The 26,540-nt window shown below is 28.0% G+C and overlaps 4 protein-coding genes across 4 annotated transcripts in view; 2 read left to right on the top strand and 2 right to left on the bottom strand.

Moving 5' to 3' along the window:
• LOC145942847 (F-box only protein 21-like) overlaps positions 1 to 26,540 on the top strand; it is a 142,382-nt gene that overhangs the window by 13,331 nt on the left and 102,511 nt on the right. The window lies entirely within an intron of this gene.
• LOC145942970 (uncharacterized) lies at positions 2,551 to 6,026 on the bottom strand. Its single transcript, XM_083050151.1, has 5 exons — positions 6,001 to 6,026; positions 5,719 to 5,769; positions 3,402 to 3,770; positions 2,838 to 3,276; positions 2,551 to 2,682 (listed from the first exon to the last, which is right to left on the bottom strand). Exons 1-5 carry the CDS (start codon positions 6,024 to 6,026, stop codon positions 2,551 to 2,553), a joined length of 1,017 nt encoding a protein of 338 aa, XP_082906277.1.
• On the bottom strand, positions 7,201 to 14,635 carry LOC145942968 (uncharacterized). Its single transcript, XM_083050150.1, has 9 exons — positions 14,487 to 14,635; positions 12,311 to 12,646; positions 11,784 to 12,219; positions 11,513 to 11,646; positions 11,283 to 11,418; positions 10,995 to 11,087; positions 10,475 to 10,772; positions 10,120 to 10,179; positions 7,201 to 7,361 (listed from the first exon to the last, which is right to left on the bottom strand). The coding sequence occupies exons 1-9, from the start codon at positions 14,633 to 14,635 to the stop codon at positions 7,201 to 7,203; spliced, it is 1,803 nt and encodes a 600-aa protein (XP_082906276.1).
• Positions 18,619 to 24,238, top strand: LOC145942848 (farnesyl pyrophosphate synthase-like). The gene is made up of 7 exons (XM_083049928.1): positions 18,619 to 18,999; positions 21,998 to 22,157; positions 22,465 to 22,602; positions 23,112 to 23,315; positions 23,418 to 23,582; positions 23,673 to 23,885; positions 23,964 to 24,238. Exons 1-7 carry the CDS (start codon positions 18,728 to 18,730, stop codon positions 24,159 to 24,161), a joined length of 1,350 nt encoding a protein of 449 aa, XP_082906054.1. The 5' UTR covers positions 18,619 to 18,727; the 3' UTR covers positions 24,162 to 24,238.

Raw genomic sequence — 26,540 nt, 5'->3', positions numbered from 1 at the left:
ACCCATTTTTTTGTAGTTTGATATGTATGGTTTCAGAGATTAATCTTTTGTAATAATTTTTTTCAAAGTCTACAATTTGGGTACTTTCCCAATCCATATCATGTTTCTTATCTACAGTATGTTGGGTTATCACTGAAAAATTAGACGCGTGCTGCTTTTTATTCGCCCAATGTTTCCGGATTCTCGTTTGCTAATCTCTGAAATTAAAGTCCATTTTTAAGATAATTTGTTCAATTTTAAACTTGTAGTAACATATAAGTATCAGTGGCTGAAGATGACATAAGTGAATGTTCGAAACGTCCCGCACCATTAGATTGTATGACAATTCAATAATAAATTAACATCTCAAACCTTTGCTCGAAAAAAGGCCCATTTAATTTACCCATTTTAATTATATATACTAAATAAACTATTATAGCAAGTTCCTTACAGTATTTTTTTATATCGTTATTTATATAGGATATATTTAGAAATTAAAACAACTATTTCGGTTAAAATAATATATAAGTTTCTATTTTTACTGGGCGCAATTTTTGTTATCATATTATTTTTGTAGAAAATTTAAACAACAAATTTGCATGTAACAAATACATACAATATTTTTTGGTTTAAAATATTTTTACAGGTCTTTACTCAGATGGCGCTATTTTTTAAAATAATACTATTTTATAAATACATGTACATTTATAAATAACTGTAATATACCTATTTAGCAAGTAAATAAATCTTTAAAATTATAATAAAGTTAATTCTTTAAAAATACGTGTCTACCATCGGAGTTTGTGACTTTCTGATTTATTACTAATTATTCATTTCAAATCGTAAGATTCTTTGTAATTGAAAGTGGTACATAGTGCTATTTATCTTACTAATAATTGATATATACAATATACATATATACATACATATATATATATATATATATATATATATATATATACCTATATATATACAGTCGAACCTCATCGCTAATTCAAAATTGATTTTTCGAATTATCTAGGTATATAAGAATAAAGTTCGAATTATCGAGATTTAGTTATTTCGTTTATATACTAACATCATCTAGCGCGATTTAAAAATTTTTAATTTCTGTTTAGAAATTAAGAGATGAGTTAATTTAATCTATGAAAATAATCGCAAATAATACTAAAATTATATTAATGTATAAATATATTAAAATGTATTAAAATGTATTAAAAATACATTAAATTTAAAGATATTTTTTATAGTGTATATAATGTCAGATAAGTTCAAATTTAACATGCAAAACATTAACAGTTTGTTTTGAATTACAAAGGCTTTGTCTTTAAAAATTACAGAGGCTTTGTTTCTAAAGATTCGAATTATAGAGACTTCGTTTTCGAAAATTCGAATTGTAGAGGTCAAACGCCACTTCAAAAATTTCGAGTTAATCTCGTATTTTTGTTCGACTTACAGAGATTTTACCAAGGGAAACGAACATTGTTTCGATTTGTAGAGGTTTTCGAATTAGCGAGGTTCGAATTTTAGCGAGGTTTGATTGTATTACTAATAATTGATATTGATATATTAATAATTAACATCGAGGAAAATTAATAAAATTCAAATATATCGATAGAGTTAGTAAATGCGTAAAGGACAGAAAAAACGTTACCGTTTACCTCATATGGAAAGATTCGAGAAAACCAAAATAGATTTTTCATCTTGGACCACATCTGAAAAAAAGGATTGACAATGAGCAAAAAGTAAATGTGAACAAAGAACTGATTACAAATAAAAAAATGAGGGACTGTATAATTTTTGGTAAATTTGTTAGAAAAGGGGACACTTCGCCGATTTTGTTAAAATTGATATGTGTTATAAAGAGTGAATTTCTGAGTAACTTTTACTTAAGAACTATATGGGGGTCGCGTATAATTTCTGAGACATATTAATTTAAAGTTTAAAATTTCATAATTTTACAAAAAGAGAGTAACCTCATGTGTGACCTTGACCTTGATATATGTCAAGGTTATTATTCTGAATAACCTGACCCTGACCTTAAAAAAAGTACCAGTGACAATCGAAACGAGGTTTATATTTGAAAAATTCCACATGGGTTTGCAACTTTTCACGCGAAGCGACGGTCTAATATCTAAAATTACACATCACATTTTGAAACTTTGAATTAATATATATCTAGGAAACTCTATTTGCGACCCCCACATAATTGTTAAATAAAAATTACTCAGAAATTCATCTTTTATAACATATATATCAATTTCAACAAAATCAGTGAGGTGCCCCTTTTCTGAAAATTTACCATTAAAATTAATAAAAATTATATATCAGTAATTGCCAACCTTTGTAGCTTCTATTTTACTGAATTCTTTAAATTCTGAATAATACATCCTGAGCAGTGATAGTTGGTTTACAAGAGAATTCGTTAAGCTATTAAAAAATAACTTAAAACATCTTGCATTTTCTAAACCATTCGTAGAACTGTGAACAACGTAAAATTATACGCGTGTATGTGTATGATAGTAAAAGCGCCGAATAGTACAAATAATTCTAAATTTCATATTATACCTACTATTTTGGTTTCCAAAATATACTGTACTCACGTCCCAGTTTTATTACATCGCAACGTAGACCAAGTCTTCTGGCCACGCTATGATATATTATTAATATAATTAATTGTTTGCCACATTTATTATTCAAGACCTATACCAGAAATTACAATACAGAAATTAATTAGAGCAAGAATATTTTAATATCTAGTCATGCTCGCAGCATAAATAGAAATATAGATCGTTAATTTTGACTGTTTTGACATAAGCCTTTAATTATATGACATATTATATTCTATAATAACTTACATCATCTATGCACATGTATTTGAAATTTTCTTCTTTAAATCGGCATCGTTCTATATTATGAAAGTTTAATATATATGTCTCGAGTGTATCCATAATCTGCGTTCCTTCCGCTTCGTTCCAATGATTTTCGTCGATATTATTGTTTTTCCAATAGATAAAAGTTTCAGCGGATGTCGAGAATATCGAATGATTCGGATGTTTTTCTTTGAGGTAATTCAGTACATCTAGTGCGATATTATCTAGCGATGTTTTGACGCATGAGTAAAGTACATCCTTTTGGGGTTGAATCAATTGTGCCATAATAGTAGCCATCCGTTCCAAAAGCTGGTTAGGTTGTCTTTCAATTCTTATATCCCACTTTTTTTTCAAAAAACATTGTCTCATATAGCAAAATAGTTTTGTATAACAATATCTTTCGGTTAGATCGCAATCAGGTCTTCTAAAAAATTTACATATTAGCTGTACGACAAATACAAATTCTAAACAAATACAAATACAAATACAAATGTCTAAAATTAAGAGAGTAGAAATTAATGGTATTATATTTTATATTGAAAATCTTACCGTGAAGATTGTATAAGCAAGTTTTTAATTTCATCAATAAAGAAACAATATTTTATACAATTTTTAGGCTTATTAATTATTTTATCAATGTCATTTGTTAAACGTTGATCTAAATTAAATACATCTTTAAACTGTATAGAATTATCAATTGATACATAATAATTAAGATGGTTTTTACAGTTGTATGATATTAATTCATGATAATGTTTATGAATGATTTGAGACACATAATTCCGTAATTGTTGTGCATAATTTGTGCCTGTTTCTATAAAGTTTAAGGTATTTTTATATTTTCGTTCGTTTTCTTCAGAGTCCTTCTTCTTATTTCCTTTATACCGTTTGTCATAAACTTCCTTTGCAGAAGACCATCTAAAAATAAAAGAGAAAATATTTTCATAAACTTTTGAAAATCATACTAAACAGTGCTATTGCATGAGTAATAAATTTTCAGAGCAATACATTTTTCTAAATGCAATATTCAAAGTATTAGTCAAAATATAAATTTTTTTGTTTCAATGCAGAAAATATAAAATATTTAATATTTAATTGTAATTAAATTTTACATCATAAGAATATACAATAATATACAAATACAAAGCTATACATTGTACCTTACGCCTATTATGCAACTATAACAAGTTATTTAATTTTTCTATTCTATATTTATGAAACAGTATAATATTTTGCAAATTAATTATTAAAATAATAAAATAAAATATTTAAATTTTTTAAATAAAAATAATTAAAACATTAAATAAGCAAATTAAATTAATAAAATAAAAATGCATAACTATTAATTTTCGATATATTATTCATTTTTATTACACTACTTAAAAAAAATAGTGAACACTTTTTATACTCTAAAATGCTAAATTCTTAACCCACTGAAACTCGGCAAAAAATCATCGCAGACTAAAAATTGAAAAAGCGTTTTGAAACTTGAAGTTTCAACTTTAATGCGGAATCGGTGATTTAAAAAATTTTTTTATCAAGCTGCAGGGTACCAAAGATATGTAATTTTAAAAAGCAAAACAATGTGTTTGTTTTCAGCACAGAACAAGGAAGTGAAAAAAATTTTTATAAACCAGTGCAAGAAAGCAGTAAAGTTAAAATTGCAAGCTTTAAAATGTGTTTTTAATTTTTTGTTTACGATAATTTTTCGCCGAGTTTCAGCGATTTGAAAATAATATAATTTTTTAGGTATGAAAAGTATTCCCTATTTTTTCGAGTAGTATATATTATGCGATATAATTTATATTTATGTTATATTATATATTTTATTTTTTTATTATATTATATAAATGGATAGGAAGATAGGCTAATTAAAGTCAATGCATAGAAACGAAGGTTTTTTTTTGCAGTTATTTTGAAATAATATTGTTAATTAAAAAATTGGATATTCTTCCGAATGGGACACTTCGAGTTCGGAACAGCCCTTTAGCGTACTGAAAGTAGATACCAAAACAACGTAATATATAAAATTTCAGCCGCGGCAAATCATTTTTTCAACAGTTTTTACCTAAAAATAAAATCTCAATTAAACTCAATTACAGCAAAGAAAATCTATTTTTTTTATAAAAAATTATTAAATAAAAATTAATAATAATATAAATTAAAATATTAATAATAATATAAATCTCTCTCTCTTTCAGTCGAATGATTAAAGAAGATAATATTTTATGCTCTTTTTTAAAGCAGAGAATATTTGTTAAGCGGTCGTGGAAAAATATTTATACAATTTTATGTTACTGAAAACATAAATAAAAGTATTCTCTGCTTTAATACTTTATAATTATCAGTTTGTGTTTTTGGTTAAAGCAGAGAATACTTTATAATTATCAGTTTGTGTTTTTGGTTAAAGCAGAGAATACTTTGTAATTATCAATTTGTATTTTTGGTTAAAGCAGAGATACACACACACACACACACACACACGGGGGGGTGCAAGGGGGCCTTCGGCCCCCCTCCCGCACCCACCCCGTCGGTAGGCAGCGCGTGGATCTTCGCACGTGCGGTGTCCAATTTTTTTAAAGAAAATTTTTAAAGAAAATTTTTTTAAATAAAAACATTTGAAAAAATAATTTGCCGCGACTGAAATTTTATATAATACGTTATTTTGGTATCTACTTTCAGTACGCAAAAGGGCTGCCCTCAACTCGAAGTGTCCCATTCGGAAGAACAGCCAAAAAATTTACAAACAAAAAGAATTACCTCTGAGATAATATTTTTTCCAAATATTCCACATTCCTGATAGTTGGATAAAATTGCATCCATACAATTCTGAAGCTAATGATATCTTCAATCCTATCACAGTAACCGAGAATGATCTCTACCACCTCCTCTGGTAAGCACATTATCGTAGCCATTACTAAAACAAAATCATTAAAACACAAGAAAATAATAAAAATTAAAGTATTCGCAACCAACTATTTGCGTAATTAATACTCTGCTTTTAATTCTCTGCTTTTAAAATCAATCTACTGCGATACTATGTTTTTTATATGTTCGTCGATTGCAGAGAACGCACGTGTATACATATATTTTCTAGACACTACAGACGTTTACCACACTCTATCCACCCATAGTCTGAAATCCTTACCAGAAAAATCTAATGGTCATTGCCATCATCCCCACTTTAAAGTTTTCACATAAAGTGTCATGCGCACAAGAGAAAAAAGAAACTCACAATATCAGGTATAAAGAACACATTTTCCATTCGACATATTCGCCTTTAAGGCAGAAAAAAATAGAGGGTTACAGAATAGCAGAATATATTACTCTGTTTCAGATTTTAAAATAAAAACATATTTTATTGTAATTCAGCCAGTAATGCTAGACAAATTCGAGAGATTAGGAAACGATTAAAAGAAGAAGAAATTGAATTGAATATTCTATGAATTTAGTTAACAAATGTAAAAGATTTGAAAATCTTGTAAGAAACCATATATTAATTATCGAATATGCATAAATAAAATAGTAAAAAATGTTTAAAATATATATATCGTTTTTATCAATAAACAGAAAAATATTTACTTGTAAGTATCACTAATAACAATCATAGTTTTTTATTTGATATTAATTAATACAACTTAAAAAAGCAAAAAAGAATAACAAACTAAATATATTTTATTGATTGTCGATACTGGATTGTTTAATTGATTATGAAAAATTTCGTTTTCTTTTTACAATGTTTAACCATTAATTTCTTCTTCGACATTGCCTATGTGTATGTACAGCTTGTGCATAACACGTCAACAATAAGAAAATTTATTTTTTTTTTAACAAAATACATATACATATATACAGGGTGTTCCATTTTAATCTCCCCAGGCAAACATCTCGAAAAATATGGAAGATACGGAAAAATGTTTCAGACAAAAGTTGTAGGACTTGAAGGGGGACAGATGATGAAAATATGGACTTGATCTTGAGTGACCTATTGAAGGTCAGGTCAAGGTCATTGATGTTTTCTAAAATGGAACCTCCTATTTTTTATTGCATATTTTTGTACCCCTTGTCGAGACGTTTTCAAAACACTACCTATTGATGTCTCTTACGCAAGCCATTCCCAAGATATGAAACTTTAAAATTGACATACCGCCGGCATTTGCATTACCCGATGTACACCGCGGGGAGGTTGTGTGTAGTAAAACTTGTATCTCTCTTTCTCTACCATTTTCTTATCTTTTCCCTTACATTAAAATAACTAGAAGAAAAATAATTAGAGAAAAGTTTTACTAAAGAAGCACACATACATCCACACACACATACACACATACACACGCAAAGTCTGCCCTTTTTAGGGCCACTTGATGTACAAATTTGACTGAACAACCTCCCCGAGGTGTACATTGGATAATGCGAATGCCGATGATATGTCAACTTTGAAGCTTCGTATCTTGGGAACGGCTTGCGTAAGAGACATCAATAGGTAACGTTTTGAAAACGTCTCGACAAAGGCTACAAGAATATGCAATAAAAAATAAGGGGTTCCATTTAAGAAAACATCGATGACCTTGACCTGACCTCCAATAGGTCACTCAAAGTCAAGTCCATATTTTCATCATCTGTCCCCCTTCAAGTCCTACAACTTTTGTCTAAAACATTTTTCCGTATCTTCCATATTTTTTTAGATGTTTGCCTGGGGAGATTAAAATGGGACCTGTATATATATATTTATATATCAAAGTTATTTTTGACGATATTAATCATTTATTCATATTAATCGCCAAGAAAATAGATGTTGGAACAATAATTTTATTCGTCACATATGAATCATTTTTCACTCTACCTGTTAAATTTACACAAAACTTTTTGACGTAATTTTTGCCATTAAATATTTTCAAAGAGATGCTTGTTTTTATATTTTATATATAATTAAATTCAAGAGGGGATATGTAATGTAATTGAAAGAAAATTGAACATCTCTAAATAAGAAATTTTATAGTTTACTTTTTAAATTTTTATATAAATTCGATGCATATACAAATCAGTTATTGTTATAACTTCCACAAAGTATGTATGCAATCTTTCAAATATTTGAAGTCTTGCCCCATCTCATATTGCTCGAGAGTCGCGATGTTGAAAGCTGCTTATCTACTAATGCTTCTTCTAGCCGTAAAAATGCGTACTGTTCACAAAAATTAAAGAAACACTTAATTTTTTTTTACAATTGAGCAAAATTTAGGCTGTATCTTCGTTCAAAATGAACGAAATTTAAATCCCAAAAAATTGTTTCAAAGCATAAAATATTTCTACTTTCAAAAGATAACTATTTTTATAAATCTCTGAGAATTTGGTATCTTTTACATATAAAAAACCACGAGTTGGACAAAATGAGAAGCTTTTGTTTAACTTTGTGAGCCTGTCACTTGCCCAGAAAAAATCTACGAATTTTTTACTACCAAAAGAAAGAGAAGAATGTTAAAAATGTACCGAATTTATTTCCCAAAGATGTAAATAAACAGAATAATATTATTTGTAGATTTTAACCTGAATACGATAAAACTATGAAAAAATTCGTGGGGTTTAGGGAACATCTTTTGAAAATTGAGCAACAACATGGTGTATTTATAGACATTCAGATGATGTATGAAGATACCACAAGAATGCATCTGTGTGTTATTTTAAGAGAAGAACAGAAAAGAGGTGCATTTTTTATAAAATATATATAAACAATTTAATAACAATTAATTAATAATAACTATAATAATAATAACACAATTTTACAAAAATATTTTTTTTATTACTTTAAACGAAACAAAGTGTTTCTTATAAATTTTTGGATGCTGAAAACAATGTCTCAAACCAGTTTTTTATAATACGTCAGGTTTCCGTAATAATTGACTTTAATGTGCAAGAAATGGCTTTTTCGCGATATTTGAGATTTTTTTTGTAAAAAAATTAAAAGTTATCTAGCAATTCTAATTAGATGTCATAAATGTATTGTTCATGCCCTATAAAATGCATTTTTTAAAGTTATCGCGAATTAAATATAAAATGAGCATCTTGATTTTGTTTGCTCGCAATTGAATTAAAAAAGAAGCATCGTATCACAACAATAATATAAAATTAGTAATGTATCATTTTTGAATTTTAATTAGTAAATTAGTAATATATCACTTCAATTAGTAAAAGATGCGAATGATATTGCAGATTTAAATAAAAAGTATGTTTCCTTGAAATTATGATCAGTTGTGCACAAAGCATTTTCTTGATGCGATACTAAGAAATAAATAAATTCAAGATTTTTATTAAACTCTTCTCTCCCCCCTAAAAAGTCGATATGATAAAATAGATGCTTCCTATACGAAATAAATTCTATCTTGAAACTGACACACTATCATCTAATTCTTGTTCGCCTATTGAAATTCACATAGATGACTCACTATGAGTCTTATTAAAATCTTAGTTGTTAGTAATATAAAAAAATAAATGGTAGAGATATATTAGTTTAATGGTAATGAGAATCTTTAAATACTTAATTTTAGTTTGTGACATATAATAATATATTATTTTTTAAAATAAATTACACATTTTACATTAAGTGCGCTATACTCTATTGTGAATATATTCAATTAATATTTTGTACTTTTTTTTGTAATTTTTTTGCTTAAATAAATGGTTTTCATATTATCTTGAAGCAACGTAAATCTTGCTCCTTTTCCTTTTATTATTTTTTCCTGTTATTATATTTAATTTACATTTTTATTTTCTTTATCTATTATTTTTCTTTTCTTTTTATTTTTTTCATATTTTATTATCGACGAAATTTAGAAAAGAAAAATATTTAACTAATATTAATGTTGAAGAAAATATTTTTATTTAGCTTTACTTTGTCGATGTATTAATTTTATAACAATCCTTCATCAATGGTGAAGAATTTCCCTACCTTTTTCTTTTTTTATAAAATTTCATCTATTAATGGGACAGTTTGTGCCACGATATTTCTTAGAAAACAACTACATATTTCAACTGGATAGTGTATTTTCCAAAATAAAGTTTACCAATTAAATTGTATGTCTATACTATTAATTCTAATAAATATTAAACTATTTTATTTTATAATAAAATATTTTTTTGCGCAATAACTACCGCGCTGTATTTTAATTTTAATTTTTATCTATTTTATTTAGATATTGTTGTCTTGAAGCAGCGTCATGCGGAAAAAGACTTGCCAGCATTTGATTTGGTATGTAATGCGTGCCTTTAAATTTACTAAAATAGCGACCTATTTCGTTATTATTTATCCATTTCGGCGTTGTTAAAGTTATGTCGTCTGAAATAAAAATGTAAATGAAAAATAAATTTATAATAACTAACAATAGAATAATGAAGAAAATAATAATAAAATTAATCAAATAATAACTGAAATAAATAAAATAACAAAATTAAAGATAAACGCAATAGAAAAAAAGAGAATAAAATATTAACAAATGTATACAAAAATAATTCATATAATAAGCAAAATTAAAAGAGGATACGAAATAAAAAAAATTATATTGTGTACAAAAAGAACATGTAAAGTAAATATAATTTTAATAAAATAAAACCCTGTCCAATGATATTGATACCTTCTCTCACGTAACACATTTGATTACTATCGGTAAGAATCACGTAATTTGTTTGTCCACTCTTAAAAGTAGATTCGCGACGGTGATTCAACCCCAATATACATATGTTCACAGGGAATTCACTGCCTTCGAAGATTATAACTTGTTCATCTGCATATCGATGCCATGCGATTATCACGCCGGTACAATCATTAATAAGTTCACGATGTTTTACGATCATTCCTACTGCATATTTTACATTCTTTAGTCTTGTATTTGTGCGTTCTGATTTATGGTTATGGTTAAAACGAAGCTTGAACTGAAAAACAAATTAACTTTTAGTGATATTTCTTGTCCTTCTCATCTTTCCTAAATAATTCTAATAGCAAGATATATTACAATTATTTAAATTATAGATAATTATTATAATTCGTATATAATTGTACGTGTTAAAAAAACCTTATAAAGGTTACTTTTTATTATTATTTTACTTTATATAATATACGGTATGTGTATAGTGCTAACATATCCTGCGTCTTACCACGTGGCCTTTATAATAATTTGGATCCATCTCAAAAAGTGTACTAGGTAGATCGCCAGCATATTGAGATACATATTTTATGTAGCACCATATCTGAAAAAAGGATTAAACATGAGCAAAATGTGAATGTGAACAAAACATGATTATAAATAAAATTAAATTAGAGATTATATCATTCTTTTTGCTTATATGAGTATATAAAGCGTATTTTTTCAACTCATTCCAAGGTTACGAGTATATTATTTAGTGTTAATATTAATAAAAATGATATATTTTAGTATAACTAACAACCTCTATAGGTCTTATTTTATAAGGTTTATTAACAGGTAAATGAAATCCTAAAGACGTATCCATAAGACAATCTGGAAATTTATTTTCAGTATTTATGTTAAAACATCTTGCATTTTCTAACCCCTTCGTGACACTGTGAACAATATAAAATTATATGCGTATGTGTGTATGATAAGAGTAAAAATTCCGAAAGATTCAAATAATTCTACATTTAATATTATACCTACTATTTTGGTTTCCAACATATACTGTAGTCGCCATCTTCCAATTTTATTACATCGCAACGTAGACCAAGTCTCCTGGCCACGCTATGATATATTATTAATATAAATATTTCTTCGCCATATTTATTTTTCAAGACCTATACCAGAAATTACAATACAAAAATTAATTAGAGCAAAAGTATTTTTAATATATGTATAAGCAATATCTAAGCATATACTCACAGCATAACAGGGGCCGTAATTATAATATATATTACCATCTAATATAACTTACCTTATCTATACATATGTATTCTTTGAAATCATATGTGTCTCTTTCGATTCGAAAGTTTAATTTCCCAAATATATATTCCTCGAGTGTCTCCATAATCTGTCTTCCTTCCGTTTCGTTCCAATGATTTTCGTCGATATTATTGTTTTTCCAATACATAAAAGTTTCAGCGGATGTCGAGAATATCGAATGATTCGGATGTTTTTCTTTGAGGTAATTCAATGCATCTAGTGCGATATTATCCAGCGATTTTTTTACGTCTGAGTAAAGTACGTTTTTTTGAAGTTGAACAGACTGTGCCATAATAGTAGCAGCCTGTTCCAAAAGCTGGTTAGGTAATCTTTCAAATCTAAGCCACTGCTTTCTCAACGAACGTTGCTTTATATAGTGAAAGATTTTTTCGTAGCAATATCTTTCAGTTAGATCGCAACAACCAGTTCTAAAAAATTTAAGCATTAATTGTTCAATAAGTACATTAGTTAATAAAGTTAATGATATTATAATATATCTATATATATCGAGCATCCTACCGTGGAGATTGTTTAAGCAAGTTTTGAATCTCATCAATAAAAAAATAATATTTTATGTAATGTTCAGGCTTATTAATTATCTTATCAAACTCATTTTTTAAATATTCATCTAAATGAAATACGTCTTGTAATTGTATTAAATTATCGATATCATAATAATCTTTATGAGAATGCTTATGAATAATTCGAGACACATAATCTCGTAATTGTTTTGCACAATTTATGCCTGTTTCTATAAAGTTTAAATTTCTTTCATTTTCTTGTTCGTTCTCTTCAGAATTCTTCTTCTCATTTTTCTTAAACTGTTTGTTGTGAAATTTCTTTGCAGTAGGCCATCTGAAAATGAAATAAAAAATATTTTAATAAACTTTTGGAAATTATACTAAACAATGTTATTGCGCATAAGTAATACATTTTCAAAGCAATACATTTTTTTAAAATGCATAATATTTAACGCACATTAGTCAAAATGTAAATCGTTTTATTTTATTGCAAAAAAAAAAAAATAAAATATAAAATCTTAAATTTTAATTGTAAGTAAATTTTATCTATCAATATGCAATAGTATATACAATGGACAACATTTACATTGTAATTCTATATAACATGCAACAATAACAATTTATTTAATTTTCACATTCTATATATGTGTACAAAACATTATAGCTTACCAAATTAATTAATAAAATAATTAATAAAAAAAATTAATTTAATAATTTAATAAAAACCAAATTAAATTAATAAAATAAAAATACGAAATTATTAATTTTTAATATATTTTTTTTATTACATTATATATATGTTTGATTTCTCTTATATATTAAATTATTTTTATTATATTATAAAATAAATAGAATAAAGCTTAATAAAATCCAAAGTGTAATATCGATCCAAATAGAATCCTATTCAAAATTGAGACATAAGTCATCTTTAAGAAGTCTTTCTAATGTCTTTAAGACATCTTATGGTATGATATCTAAAAGACATAAAAGACATCTTAAAGACATCTTATGTCCCGATTTTGAACATATTTCGATTTTGGTGCTACCTAAGAAGAGTGCGAGCAGTTATATTTTTAAAAAAATTGAATTATTAAAGAAAATTAATTTTACTAAATTTAGTTTTATTAATTAAAAGAAATAAATTGGACAGTTGATGGAAATATTTTGAAGATAACCGCTCGCACCCTTTGTTTTCTAGATATTATCTATTATTATCTCGTTTTCTACTTGTTTTTATCGATTATTATTATAGATTATTAAAATTACAAATTTTTTTACATGTTTGTTTTATTGCGTTATATTTTTAATAATTTTTAATTATTATTCTTATTTATTAACATTATTAAGTAAGTTTTTCAATAATGTTTTTTTTCAATATTGTTGCGCTGAAGATGACTTAAATACAGGTCGAAACGTACGCTTTTTATATATTATTTTTATTTATATGAAGATCTTTGTAATTTTACTTTAATAATTATATATCTGACGCCTTAACAACTGCGTTGGCTCATTTTAGCCTACCATTTTGTAAATTGTTTTTCTCGAGAGCCTTATTAATATTTAATTTTAATTTTTTAATTATTATATTTTAATAAAATATATTTTTTGTATGAGTAATAGATTGTGCGGTTAATGAAATGTATTACAAAAATATATATACAGGGTGTCCGGTAATAGTCGCATCAACCGTCGTGTGCAGGTAGAGCTAATTAAACCGAGTAGAAAAGTCCTCTACCATTTTGCGATATTCTCAATAATAAGAGAGAAATAAATTAAAGAAAATCAGCCAATTCGCGCGATGATAAGCGTGCGGCGAGAAGAGACAGCCCACTCGGGGGTCCAGAGTTAGCGCTACTCGTATGGAGTTACTGTGTTTTGTAAAGTGCTCCTCCCCGCTTCATCGCGCGCTTAGCAACCGTGTAACATTATACTGTTTCTTTTCGCCGCATGCTTGGTAACGACATAAAACTGGGCTGTCTCTTCTCGCCGTCGTCACGCGAATTGGCCGATCTTTATTAATTATTATCTCTCTTATTATTGAGAATATCGCAAAATGGTAGAGGACTTTTCTACTCGGTTTAACTAGCTCTACCTGCACACGACGGTTGATGCGACTATTACCGGACACCCTGTATATACATATACACATATACTATACGCACAAAAAGAATTACCTCTGAACAAATATTCTTTCCCAAGGCTCGTAAGTTGGATAAAATTCCTTTCTATATAATCTGAAGCTAACTATATCGTCAATGCTGATATCATTGTAGTCGAGAATGTTCTCTATCACATGGTCTGGTAAGTGCATTATCGTATCCATTACGAAAAAAACTGAAAAAACACAAGAAAATAATATAAATTAAAGTAATCACAAACAAATTTGCGTAATTAATTATCTGCTTTAAAAGCATATCACTCTAATACAATATATTACTGTTCTTATATGCCTGCGGATTGCAGAAAACACAAGCACGTGTATTTTATTGATGCGCAAACAACAGACGTTTTCCACACACTGTCTATACTTTCTGAAATTCTTACCTGAAAACCTAAAGTTTGTGCTTCTTCCCACTATAAAATTGTCACGTGACGTGTCATGCGTACGAAAGGAAGAACAAATTGTAAGAGACAAAGAGGCAAAGATTACTGTGTCAGATTTGAAAATAAAAACATATTTTATTATAATCCAGTCAGTAATGCTAGACAAACAAATTTGTCCTTACTGAACACAAAAGTATCAGTGAATGTTTTTATATTTTATTTTGCTCATACATATACATATACAATATTTTATAACAATCGGGAATATCGTTAAATACTTAACGTGAAAGAAATAACACGTTAAATATAAAATAAACGAAAACTTTGATATACATACATATATGCTATTATTAAAATGAGACAAAATTATTATAATTATTAATTTTTTTATTTGCAGTTGATGCATATATAAGTAATTGCTTTAACGTTTTAAAAAAAGTCTTATGTCCCGATTTTGAACATGTTTCGATTTTGGTGCTGCCTAAGAAGAGTGCAATCAGTTATATTTTAAAAAAACTATAATATTAAAGAAAATAAATTTTATTAAATTTAGTTTTATTAATTAAAAGGAATAAATTGGACAATTAATGGAAATATTTTGAAGATAATTGCTCGCACCCTTTGTTTTCTAAGTCTTATCTTTCATTATCGTATTTTCTACTTGTTTTTATCGATTATTATTATAGATTATATTGACTGTAGATTTTTTTATCGGTTTGCTATATTACGTTGTATTTTTAATATTTTTTATTTATTTTATTTTAGTAAAATATAATTTTTGCAATATAATTAATATAATTAAATAAAGGTTCCGTGAAATTAAAATGTATTAAAAAGAAAAGCGAAGGAACCAGCGCAGTAATTAAGGCGCAAACATTTGAGTTTATTCAAAATAAATCATATATATAAAAATTCGCGAACGTTTCTGTCCTTTTTTTGGACTCTCCTCAGCGCAATACATAACTGATACAAATAAATTTAATCTAAAGTCCCTACGATGTTAACGGTTTTCAAACTTACATAATGCTTAATTGTTAAACGGATGATTCGCGCGTGTCCATTACATTAGAAAGTCCAATCTAACGGATTTCCTAGAATGCACGTCATCCTTAGGTTGTCCTCCATATATTTGCTCGACTGTAGAGATGTGAATGCATAGATAACCATCCGTCTACCAATGACTGATTATTATCTTTGTGTATGTCATGTTCAAGAGCCTGTATATCTGTGTAATTTGTATGTATATAGAGACACAAATTTAACGATACATTCCCAATTACAACGAGAGACTTACATGGCGATGTTGTGTCTATGTGTATCCTCCGATGTCGTATAATCACATTTTTCTTTTTCTTATATCGTAATGTATAATTTTAAGTAGACTATATAGATCACAAGGCAAGTCCCTCGTGTCTGCATTGTTCATAATTTTTGCATAAGTAAAGATTGTACGGTTAATGAAAAATATTACAAAAAAATTACACACAAAAAGGATTACCTCTAAAAAGATATTCTTATCCACGGCTCGACAGTTGAATAGAATTCCTTTATCCACGGCTTGACAGTTGAATAGAATTCCTTCCATACAAATCTGAAGCTAATGATATCGTCAATGCTGATATCATTCCCATCGAGAATGATTTCCATCACATCATAGCTGGTAAGCACATTATCGTAGCCATTACAAAAAAAATCGAAAAAACACAAAAGGAAATAATATAAATTAAAGTATTACAAACTATTCGCGTAATTAATTCTTTGCTTTTAAAAGCACACCACACTAATGCACTGTTCTTATATGTCTGCGGATTGCAGAAAACATAAGTACGTGTATTTTATGTGCAACCTACAGACGTTTTCTACACTCTGTCCACCTTTAGTCTAAAATCCTTATCTGAAATTCTACAGGTCTATGGCGTTTTCCCACTACGAAATTTTTGTTTGTGTCATTCGTTCAAATAAAAAAAAAACTCAGGTACAAAGAATATTTCTCATTTGACATATGCGTTTTTAAGACAAAAAAATAAAGTTATAAAATTGTAGAATATATTATAATTTCAGATTTTTAAATAATAATATATTCTATTTCATAAAACATTATAAAATTCAGCTAATAATGTTAAACAAATAAATTTGTCCTACTTGTACGCGCAATAGCATCAGTAAATGTTCTTTCAAATTTGTATAAATATATTTTATAGCATTCGGAAATATCGCTATCGAGAGACACGGTAGTGTTTCAGGCCAAGTAAAAGCGTTGCGATAGCGACAGTGAGACGCACCGTGTATATATATATATATATATATATATATATATATATATATACAAAAAAAGAAACATTGGCTCGAATAATAAAATATATATAATTAAAATGGGTAAATTAAATGGGCCTTTTTTCGAGCAAAGGTTTGAGATGTTAATTTATTATTGAATTGTCATACAATCTAATGGTGCGGGACGTTTCGAACATTCACTTATGTCATCTTCAGCCGCTGATACTTATATGTTACTACAAGTTTAAAATTGAACAAATTATCTTAAAAATGGACTATAACTTCTAAGGTAAAGATTTTATGTGTATATATTACCTCTGACAGTTCTGTGTAAGCGTGTTGTTTTCAAAGGTCTGTTCATGCCTCACAAAACTAATACTTTGTCGTGATTATTAAAAACATTCGATGTGTGTAAATTTAAAAAATAAAATAAAAATCCGAAGATCTTCATCGCTGATGTAACCGTGTCAGACAGACAAATTATCGAAAATAGTTTGAATTAGACTTTCGTACGTTGATCTGAGATGTAATGACTCGTACCGTTGTGTTATTGAAAATGGATATTTTTAATTAGTCGAGTCATGTTTATATATGTACGAGAGGACAGACAAAAGACCGCTGTCACCGTTATAATTTATGTAGGATTTCGCGTATATAATTGAGCAAGGGAAAGTACGAAGAGTGTAAATATTCACTATCTTTTGTAGCGTTTAACCCATTTTTTTGTAGTTTGATATTGTATGGTTTCAGAGATTAGCAAACGAGAATCCGGGAACATTCGGCGAATAAAAAACAGCACGTGTCTAATTTTTCAGTGATAACCCAACATACTGTAGATAAGAAACATGATATGGATTGGGAAAGTACCCAAATTGTAGACTTTGAAAAAAATTATTTCAAAAGATTAATCTTGCTTAATTAAGATTAATTAATTAAGATTAATCTTTGCTCGAGAAAAGGCCCATTTAATTTACCCATTTTAAATATACTATATATATATATATATATATATATATATATATAGTAACGTATTATATATATATATATATATATATATATATATATATAACGCGATCGCGCATATTAGACATAGTGCGACTTCGGTACTACGGTACCCCAGGCGTCGTCGCACATTCATTTACCCGCTAATTAACGCGGCGATAAATTAGGGCAGTGCTGGGATGCTGGGAAAGAACACATATACGTGATTAATAATAGAATAATAACTATTTGTATTATTAATACAAAATAAAAGATTGAATAGAAAATTTTAATAATAACTTTTGCTATTAGAATGCTAATTGTGCTATTGCGTTTGATACGCACGTTCCTGAGACTATGTGCCGCGCTCCTTAGTTACGAGCGGCCGGCGCTGCGTTGTTACGGCGCGAGCGAGGAGTGGGAGGCAAGAGGCGTGCGTCTCGAAATCTCGCCGTAAATGACAAGTAAATCCCAGCACTGAATTAGGGTATTAAGCCCTCAGATGTATCCGTCGAATTATACGATCGTTCAACGAAGACTTTGTTAATGTCATAATAACGCGAGTGTTGTGAAAAACCTTATACCATAATAAACTAATAAACGCTACCGCGCGCGCATGAACATCAGTAACTACAGTGTGAATAGTAAATTATTTACACTGACCACACGACAGGGCGTGTGCATCTCTCGATTCCATTCTTCTCATTCCCTCGCTGGAAGATACAGCAACGCGAGTGCTCCAACATATGCGAACATGTTCATCGTAGCGCGGACTCGCCTCTTATCGGTACTCGGCGTCGCTCAACGTCTAATCGTCACTGCCAAACACGCGCATGTCGCGCGACATTCTTACTCGTCTATTTGTCACAGGAATGCGGTGTATCGCAGGTGAAATTCCACACAGATCTCTCTCTGAAATTCCTATTGCGCTGTTTTCCCTGAGAAAGAAAAGTTGGAAAAATATAAAAAGTTATACAATTATATTCATGCACAGTATACAGGATGAGTCTTTTTAATCTTAACAGGCAAATATTTCGAAAATATGCAATTTTACAAAAAAACTTTTCAAATAAAAGTTGTATGATGTTGAGGGGGACGTACAATAGTGACCTTGGTTTGACCTTGGGACATCTACTTAAGGTCAGAGGATGGTGAACCTAATTTTCTCAAATGGAACCCCCTATTTTTCATGTCATATTCTTACCCAGATAGCACAAACATATTCTATAAAGATTCTATAAATATTTTTCGAGAATATTAGAATATTCTGAGAATGTACTAATATAATGAAAAGAACATTATATAAATGTGCAGAGAATAATAAAATGAGACTACTTATAATATGCGGAATACATTCACAAGATATTCCTTGAAATATTCTTGTAATATGCAAAACAGATTTTAGGAATATTTACGAAATATTCATAGGACATTCTGTCTGTGTTCGGTTTTCTTCCCATTGGGAGCTATTGGGAAAATAAAATTTATAATACATGTTATATATATATATATGGGAATAAACGAACGTAGGCTCATATAAGTAATTTTAGGCTACATAAGTTATAATTAAACTAATGTGTTTAAGTAATGTGAATTTTTGTTTATTAGGAGTAAAATTTGTAATAAAATTAGAAACAACAATTATAAACTTTAAATTTTTTATTGCACATATATCTCTTAGTGAAAAAAACTTTATAATGTTGATATTAAATTAATTTTCACATACATGTAATATTTGTAACAAATACTGTAAAATAGAAGAATTATTAAGAATACTAAACTCAAATACTAAACTAGAATACTAAACTAAAATACTAAAATAAAATTAATCTCAAATACAAAAATAAAAATACAAGAATTAATAAATATTAATTGATAAATATTATTGCACCTCTTTTAAAATAATAAAAAAAAATTACTTATTCAAAAGAAATAATAAAGTTGAGAGATACATACACTTCGCAACAAAATTAGAGGATCACAAAAGTGTTGAAAAGAATCAAATTAATAAATTAATTATTTTAAATAAATAAATTAATTAATTTTAATTAATTAATTAATTAATTAATTAATTAAAATTAATTTTTGTTCCTGGAAACAAAATTAAATCTTATCGTATTCTTAAAATTTCATTTCACATTCTTAATGTGAACATTATTATAAATCAGAATTGGATTTTACGTCGCCTTTTTAGTATTTCTAAACTTTGCTTTGACAAGAGCCATGTTTTCATAACTGCTTCAATGTCACACAGCGTGTTTGCGCTATGTGTTTTTTGCACTGCTGCTGTAAAATAATATTATAATTAAATAACTAAAATATTATATTAATTATTTATACTTAGCACATTAACCCACATTAATTAAGTCTTTTTTGAGTGCATAGATGTTACTTCAATAGCTAATTAATATATAGAATTTCTAAAATCTGTATTTGATATCCAATTGATATGTTAGAACAATCTTTTATACTTAAAAAGGATTCAATTATTGTGGATCATTAGTATATATACACACACGTGCACGTGTACATATACATATATGTATGTAATACTTACTTATTATAACAGCTGCAATACGTAGAAGAGAGAACTTATTTTTTCCTTTAAACCCAATCCAGCTATAGCCTTCTGCTACTTCATCGGAAAATAATTTCGACATTATTCTTTTTACCGTATGCTTGTACGTAAGTCCACCAATTTTTGTTAACTCTTGCACCTAATGTAAAATTATATACTATGATAAAGATTATATTTAACTTCTAATTTCTAAAAAAATTTGACATAATGTAAAATTGAAAGCTAAATTTTGCATTTAGAGAATTTATGGGAAATATTGTATTAAATATCAGAGATAAAATAAGATTAATTCTATTTCACAGTATATTATCTCATCACTTACAAGCAGATTAGAATTATTTTCATCACTTAAAAACTCTTCTACTGTATCGAGTTTGCTTATACTTTTCAAAGGAAAAGCGTTAAAAATACTTTCCTCGTCATTTTTTGTTAATATTTTATCATCTTGCATAACAATTTTAGTTATAATTGTTTGTATATTCAACATTTGAGTTTGTTTCAAATGAATAATTTGTAATTGACGCAGAACTTGCCTTTTAAATTCAGTATCTAGAATATTTAAAAATTATATACACAGAATCGTAGTGTTTGTTAACTAATTTTTACAGTAATTAGCATTATATTCAGTGTTAATAATTAAAAATTAAAAATTAACAATAATTTACCTGTCTTATCACTTTGATCGCTATAAGTTTTAGAACGCTCATTACAATGAACTGTTTTTATTGTATCTTCAGGTAATATGTTTTTAACATTATTAGATTTGATCGATTCATCGATTGTAGTTTCTATACCTTTGGTAATAATTAATGATTTTTTATCTTTAGACGTTGATGGTTCTGTTTTTTTACATACGTTAGTTTTTGTTTCTAAAATATAAAATTATAGTGGTATTAAAAAATTGTTAAATCATTAAAAAATTATTTCCAACGTTTTGTTTCTAAAAAAAATAAATAAAAAATACTAAATACTTACGTAAAACGGGAAATTGTACAGGGGCTGCTACTTCACTATCAGACGAACTTTCAGACATTTGTGTTTCATTTGTATTATAAAGATTTTTTTCCATTTGAGAAAATTAGGTTCACCATCCTCTGACCTTAAGTAGATGTCCCAAGGTCAAACCAAGTCACTATTGTACGTCCCTCTCAACATCATACAACTTTTATTTGAAAAGTTTTTTTCTAAAATTGCATATTTTCGAAATATTTGCCTGTTAAGATTAAAAAGACTCACCCTGTATAGATAAAGAATATCATTGTTGTCTGCTATTCGTTGTAATTACAAAAGTTTGTAAAACTTTATTAGAACGTTGGAAAATAAAGTCCGAATGGCTCATTACGCAACAACCGCATTAACAAACAAGGATGAAATTCGCAAATTAATGGCCGTATGGCCGGACATTGTTCGTGATGTCACGGAGTCCAAGATCTCAGAAGTTCCAGATATTTCCAAATGGATTGCAAAAGTAAGTGTATGTAATATAATGTGTACAACATAATAAAATTACATAATAAAATTTAAAAATAAAAATTATAAATGAGAGACTTTATTCTAATAACGATTGTATATAAGTTTATTAAAATGAATTGTTATGAAAATATAAGAATTTAAAAGAAAAACGTAGTAAATAAAAGCGAAATCAGTATAAAGTTAAATATAAAAAATTTTAAAAAATAGTATTTTACTAACATCTGAGAAACTATAGTTAAGACAGAGATATGAAGCAACAAGTCATAAATTTAAATGCAAATTATATTTCTGTTATTCTTCAGGTATTACAGTACAATGTTGGAGGAACACTAACTCGCGCTATGGTATTAATTTATGCGTATAAATTATTGGCACCCAGCGATCACCTTACAGAAGAGAACATCCGCCTAGTACGAATTCTAGCCTGGTGTTTAGAACTAGTGCGTAACTTTGTTTTCATTTATATGGCGGATCTTTCACATAAAAGAATTTAAATTATATATAATTGAAGATGAGATATGAAAACGTTTATAAACGCGGAAGATTAAAAATATTACAATTTATTTACTCTGGAAAATGTCCAAGTATTTACATATACTATATTAAAAGTATATATAAAATAAAGTACATATCTTCATGAATTTTATAAGTTTTACAAATGATGATTATATATGACAGAGTCTTTAGTGCAGAAATATTTTTAAGAATATGACATTTACAACCTTGTTTTTCATTCATAATTTGATAACATTTAAATTATCATTTTTTTAATTCAAAATTTTAATTAATATATATATAAAATGCGTATTTAAATAATAATATTCATATAATTATGATTCATATAAATATTCAAATAATTTATGTGAATTGCAACAGTATTAAATAATCTAAAATTAAAAACGTAAATTATGTGTGTGTCGTGATATATTACATTAAATATTTATGGCAGATGGAAAACTTTATTCTCATATATGATGATATCCAGGACCGATCATTAATTCGTCGAAATCAACCATGTTGGTATCGTTATAATAATATAGGTTTAGCGGCAGTTAATGATGGTCTTTTGATAGAATGTATTACATATTTACTACTTCAAAAACATTTCAAAGGAAAAGAATACTATATGGATATAGTAGAAATGTTCCAAGAAGTAAGTGAAGAGAAGTGACTTTTGATGATATTTTAACATGGACGTATTAGTTTCTTTTTTTCTTTTCAAACGTACAATTATATTTAAAAATGTATTATTCAGATTATATTGATGACATCAATGGGCCAGTGTTTAGATTTGCTCTCTACTAATTTTGAAAAAAAGCCGAATCTAGATCTATTTACAATGGATCGGTACAATAACATTGCCAAGTACAAATGTTCGTATTTCGCGTATGTTTTCCCAGTAACTTTAGCAATGCATTTTGTAAGTGACTTCAGTTTCTCTATATACGAACAAATTTTGCTTTGCGTTTTTTAATAATAATAATAATGTACTATGCGACACATTATGTAGATTGGGATAAAAGATCCGGAAAAGCTGAGGCAAACAAAAACAATTTTGCTTGAAATGGGACGTTTGTATCAAATCCAAGATGATTATCTGGGGTGCTATGAGAAATCCGAAGTTATAGGCAAGGATAGTACTGACATACAAGAAGGGAAATGTACATGGCTGATTGTTATGGCACTTCAACGTGCTACATCAGAGCAGCGTAAAATTTTAGAAGTGAGTATTATTTCTTTTCCAAATTGTTCTGTGTGTTGTTGCATTAATTATTTTGTTTTTCTTATATTTATTACATAGGAATGTTATGGATCATCAGATCCAGAGAAAGTACAACGTGTGATGCAAATTTACAATGATCTGGGTTTGCCAAATACTTATTCTATATACGAAGAAGAGACATATAATCTGTTAATCACTCATATACAGCAAATATCACGTGGTCTATCACATCTTTTCTTGAATTTATTGAATATGATGTATCGTAGACAGAAATAAAAGCGTCCACTTGTACATTATAGAAACAGACTAATGTGTATTCAGATTATATAAAATTAAAGTCAATGAACAAGATGTGTTTGGTCAATGTTTGAGAATATCTATTTTATCTCTATTTTATATTCTAAATATATAAATATTATTTCTAAATGAGAAATATTAGAACTTTTTTATAAAAACTTTATAAAAGATACACAAGAAAATATTTCACTCTTTGATTAAAATAAAATATAACATTTTTTAAACATTGAACATTATTTCTTAATGATTTCCTTCTAATGCGTAAAAAACTTTACATTTAGAAAAATTTTTAAGAGAATTTTTTCTAAAAAAAATCTTAGGTACAGATTTTTGAATATCTATATACTATGATATTTTTTTATAAGATGTAATATTCGTCCTTATAAAATAATCGCTATAAATTTTTTAAATATATATTGCATATATCATCAATTTATTCATAATAACTACAACTTACTTGTTTGTATCAACACCAATAAAGTTGGAAAAAATAAATTATTATTTTTTAAATCTTTTAATTTTTCTTTTCTTATTCCACAGCTGATGTTTTCTTTCATTTGTACGAATTGTTGTACGCGTACAATTATTTTTAACTGACGTCTCAAATTCTTAAATTCATCATTTGAAGTAGCTTCCGTATTGAAGAATCTCGTAGCCTCTGAAAATGCATATTTATATCTATAGCATAAAATAAATAATACTTTAATTAATAATTTTATAATTTTTTTTATATACGTACCATTAAATCGCATCTTTGTAATTAAGAAACATAGTATCTTTATATATTCAAACAAACTGTACAAGTATTTTCTTCAACCTCATGTGCCATCTGTTTATCTGTATCTAGTACTTCATTTAAATCTTTATCAGCATCAGATGAATCATATTTAAATGCATTAGTCGCATTAAAATTTAGCTTAAATTTTTGAGTTTTATTATTTTTCATAATAGATTTACTCTAATCCTCAGCATTTCCTGAAAATATATATATTGAATTAAAAAGGTATTAAAATAACATAAAATAGTATAAAGGCATAAAAATGTATTTATATTATTTTTGGATAAATACTCGCATTATCGTCTTTCCTATGTGCTTTTAACAAACTGAATTCTCCTTTCTGTTTTAAACTTTCTGCCAAGGTGTCAGATGCCAAGAGTCTTAATTATATTGTGGTATTTCAAAGGAAATAGGACGAACAATATATAATTTTGTTTAATATGTATATATATATATATATATATATATATATATATACAGGGTGTCTGACGTAAGGTGTCACACCGAAAATATACAAGTAGATCTCGTTAAACTGAGTCGAAAAGTCCTATACCATTTTGCAAACAATCACGTAAAATTTCGAGATATTAATTAAAAAAGATCGACCAACGAGCGCGCGAATTACGTCGGGGCGGCCCGCCGCATGCTAGGCGCGCGTTGCCTATAGCGATACGGCACGGTACACCGCTTAGCGGGCCGTCCCGACGTAATTCGCGCGCTCGTTGGTCGATCTTTTTTAATTAATATCTCGAAATTTTACGTGGTTGTTTGCAAAATGGTATAGGACTTTTCGACTCAGTTTAACGAGATCTACTTGTATATTTTCGGTGTGACACCTTACGTCAGACACCCAGTATATATCTTCCGCTGTAAGTTCGAGGATTTATTAATTGATCGAACTTAGTAATCTCAAACCAAGAGATACAGTTCCGAGAAATTAGATTTAATTTTCGTGCTTGGCTCTATTGGCCGAATTTAAGAATCACATTTAGTTATTATATATATATATATATTATATATCGATCTTAGAACGTTTTTCGACGTTGTCCGATGCATAACTTCCATGCCCTTCTATCATTCCACTGGTCTTCCATTAGGTTTCTCGCACTCATTGCTTTCGATCATTATTCCCTCTTTCCATGTCCTTTTGGGTCTTCCTTGTCTTCTCCGATTTAGCGGTATCCATTGCATGGCTATTTTTGGTAGTCTTGTTTCCGGCATTTTCTTTGTACATGGCCGTATCACATCAATTGTTTTCTCTCTATATCTGTCATCAGTGAACCATCCCATTTCCTGTCTTATATCTTCATTTCTTCTTCTTTCCCTTCTAGATACTCTCAATGCTCGTCTGAATACATCCATCTCCGTTGCCTCGAATTTTTTCTTATTAACTCTCTGTAATTCTCCATGTTTCTGCTCCATAAGTCATCAGGTAACATTTAATGAATGGTCTCGTATATGTTGTACTTTTCGTTTCTTTCCGATTTCCGGACTCCACAGTATTCCGTTCAGACATCCAATTGTTCTTCTAGCTTGCGCTACTCGTTTTTCAATTTACTTTTCTTGTTTTTTATATATAT

The sequence above is a fragment of the Prenolepis imparis genome, unplaced genomic scaffold (genome assembly GCF_030444845.1).
Source record: "Prenolepis imparis isolate NDT839.2.m4 unplaced genomic scaffold, iyPreImpa1.0 SCAF_11, whole genome shotgun sequence".
NCBI classification, from domain to species: Eukaryota; Metazoa; Arthropoda; class Insecta; order Hymenoptera; family Formicidae; genus Prenolepis; species Prenolepis imparis.
This window is presented reverse-complemented; position numbering and strand designations above follow the sequence as displayed.

What these genes read in the sequence shown, in the direction of transcription:
- LOC145942968 (XM_083050150.1), bottom strand. Translation starts at nt 14,635, where the DNA reads ATGGATACGATAATGCACTTACCAGACCATGTGATAGAGAACATTCTC. An exon ending in AATGTGTTACGTGAGAGAAG is followed by an intron (nt 10,180 to 10,474) that starts GTATCAATATCA and finishes TTTTTATTTCAG; the next exon opens with ACGACATAACTTTAACAACG. An exon ending in CGAAATAGGTCGCTATTTTA is followed by an intron (nt 7,362 to 10,119) that starts GTAAATTTAAAG and finishes ATATTCTTGTAG; the next exon opens with CCTTTGTCGAGACGTTTTCA.
- LOC145942970 (XM_083050151.1), bottom strand. Translation starts at nt 6,026, where the DNA reads ATGGCAATGACCATTAGATTTTTCTG. An exon ending in GGTGGTAGAGATCATTCTCG is followed by an intron (nt 3,771 to 5,718) that starts GTTACTGTGATA and finishes TTTTATTTTTAG; the next exon opens with ATGGTCTTCTGCAAAGGAAG. An exon ending in AATACATGTGCATAGATGAT is followed by an intron (nt 2,683 to 2,837) that starts GTAAGTTATTAT and finishes TTTCTGGTATAG; the next exon opens with GTCTTGAATAATAAATGTGG.
- LOC145942848 (XM_083049928.1), top strand. Translation starts at nt 18,728, where the DNA reads ATGAACATCAGTAACTACAGTGTGAATAGTAAATTATTTACACTGACC. An exon ending in TAGTAGAAATGTTCCAAGAA is followed by an intron (nt 23,316 to 23,417) that starts GTAAGTGAAGAG and finishes TGTATTATTCAG; the next exon opens with ATTATATTGATGACATCAAT. An exon ending in AGCAGCGTAAAATTTTAGAA is followed by an intron (nt 23,886 to 23,963) that starts GTGAGTATTATT and finishes TTTATTACATAG; the next exon opens with GAATGTTATGGATCATCAGA.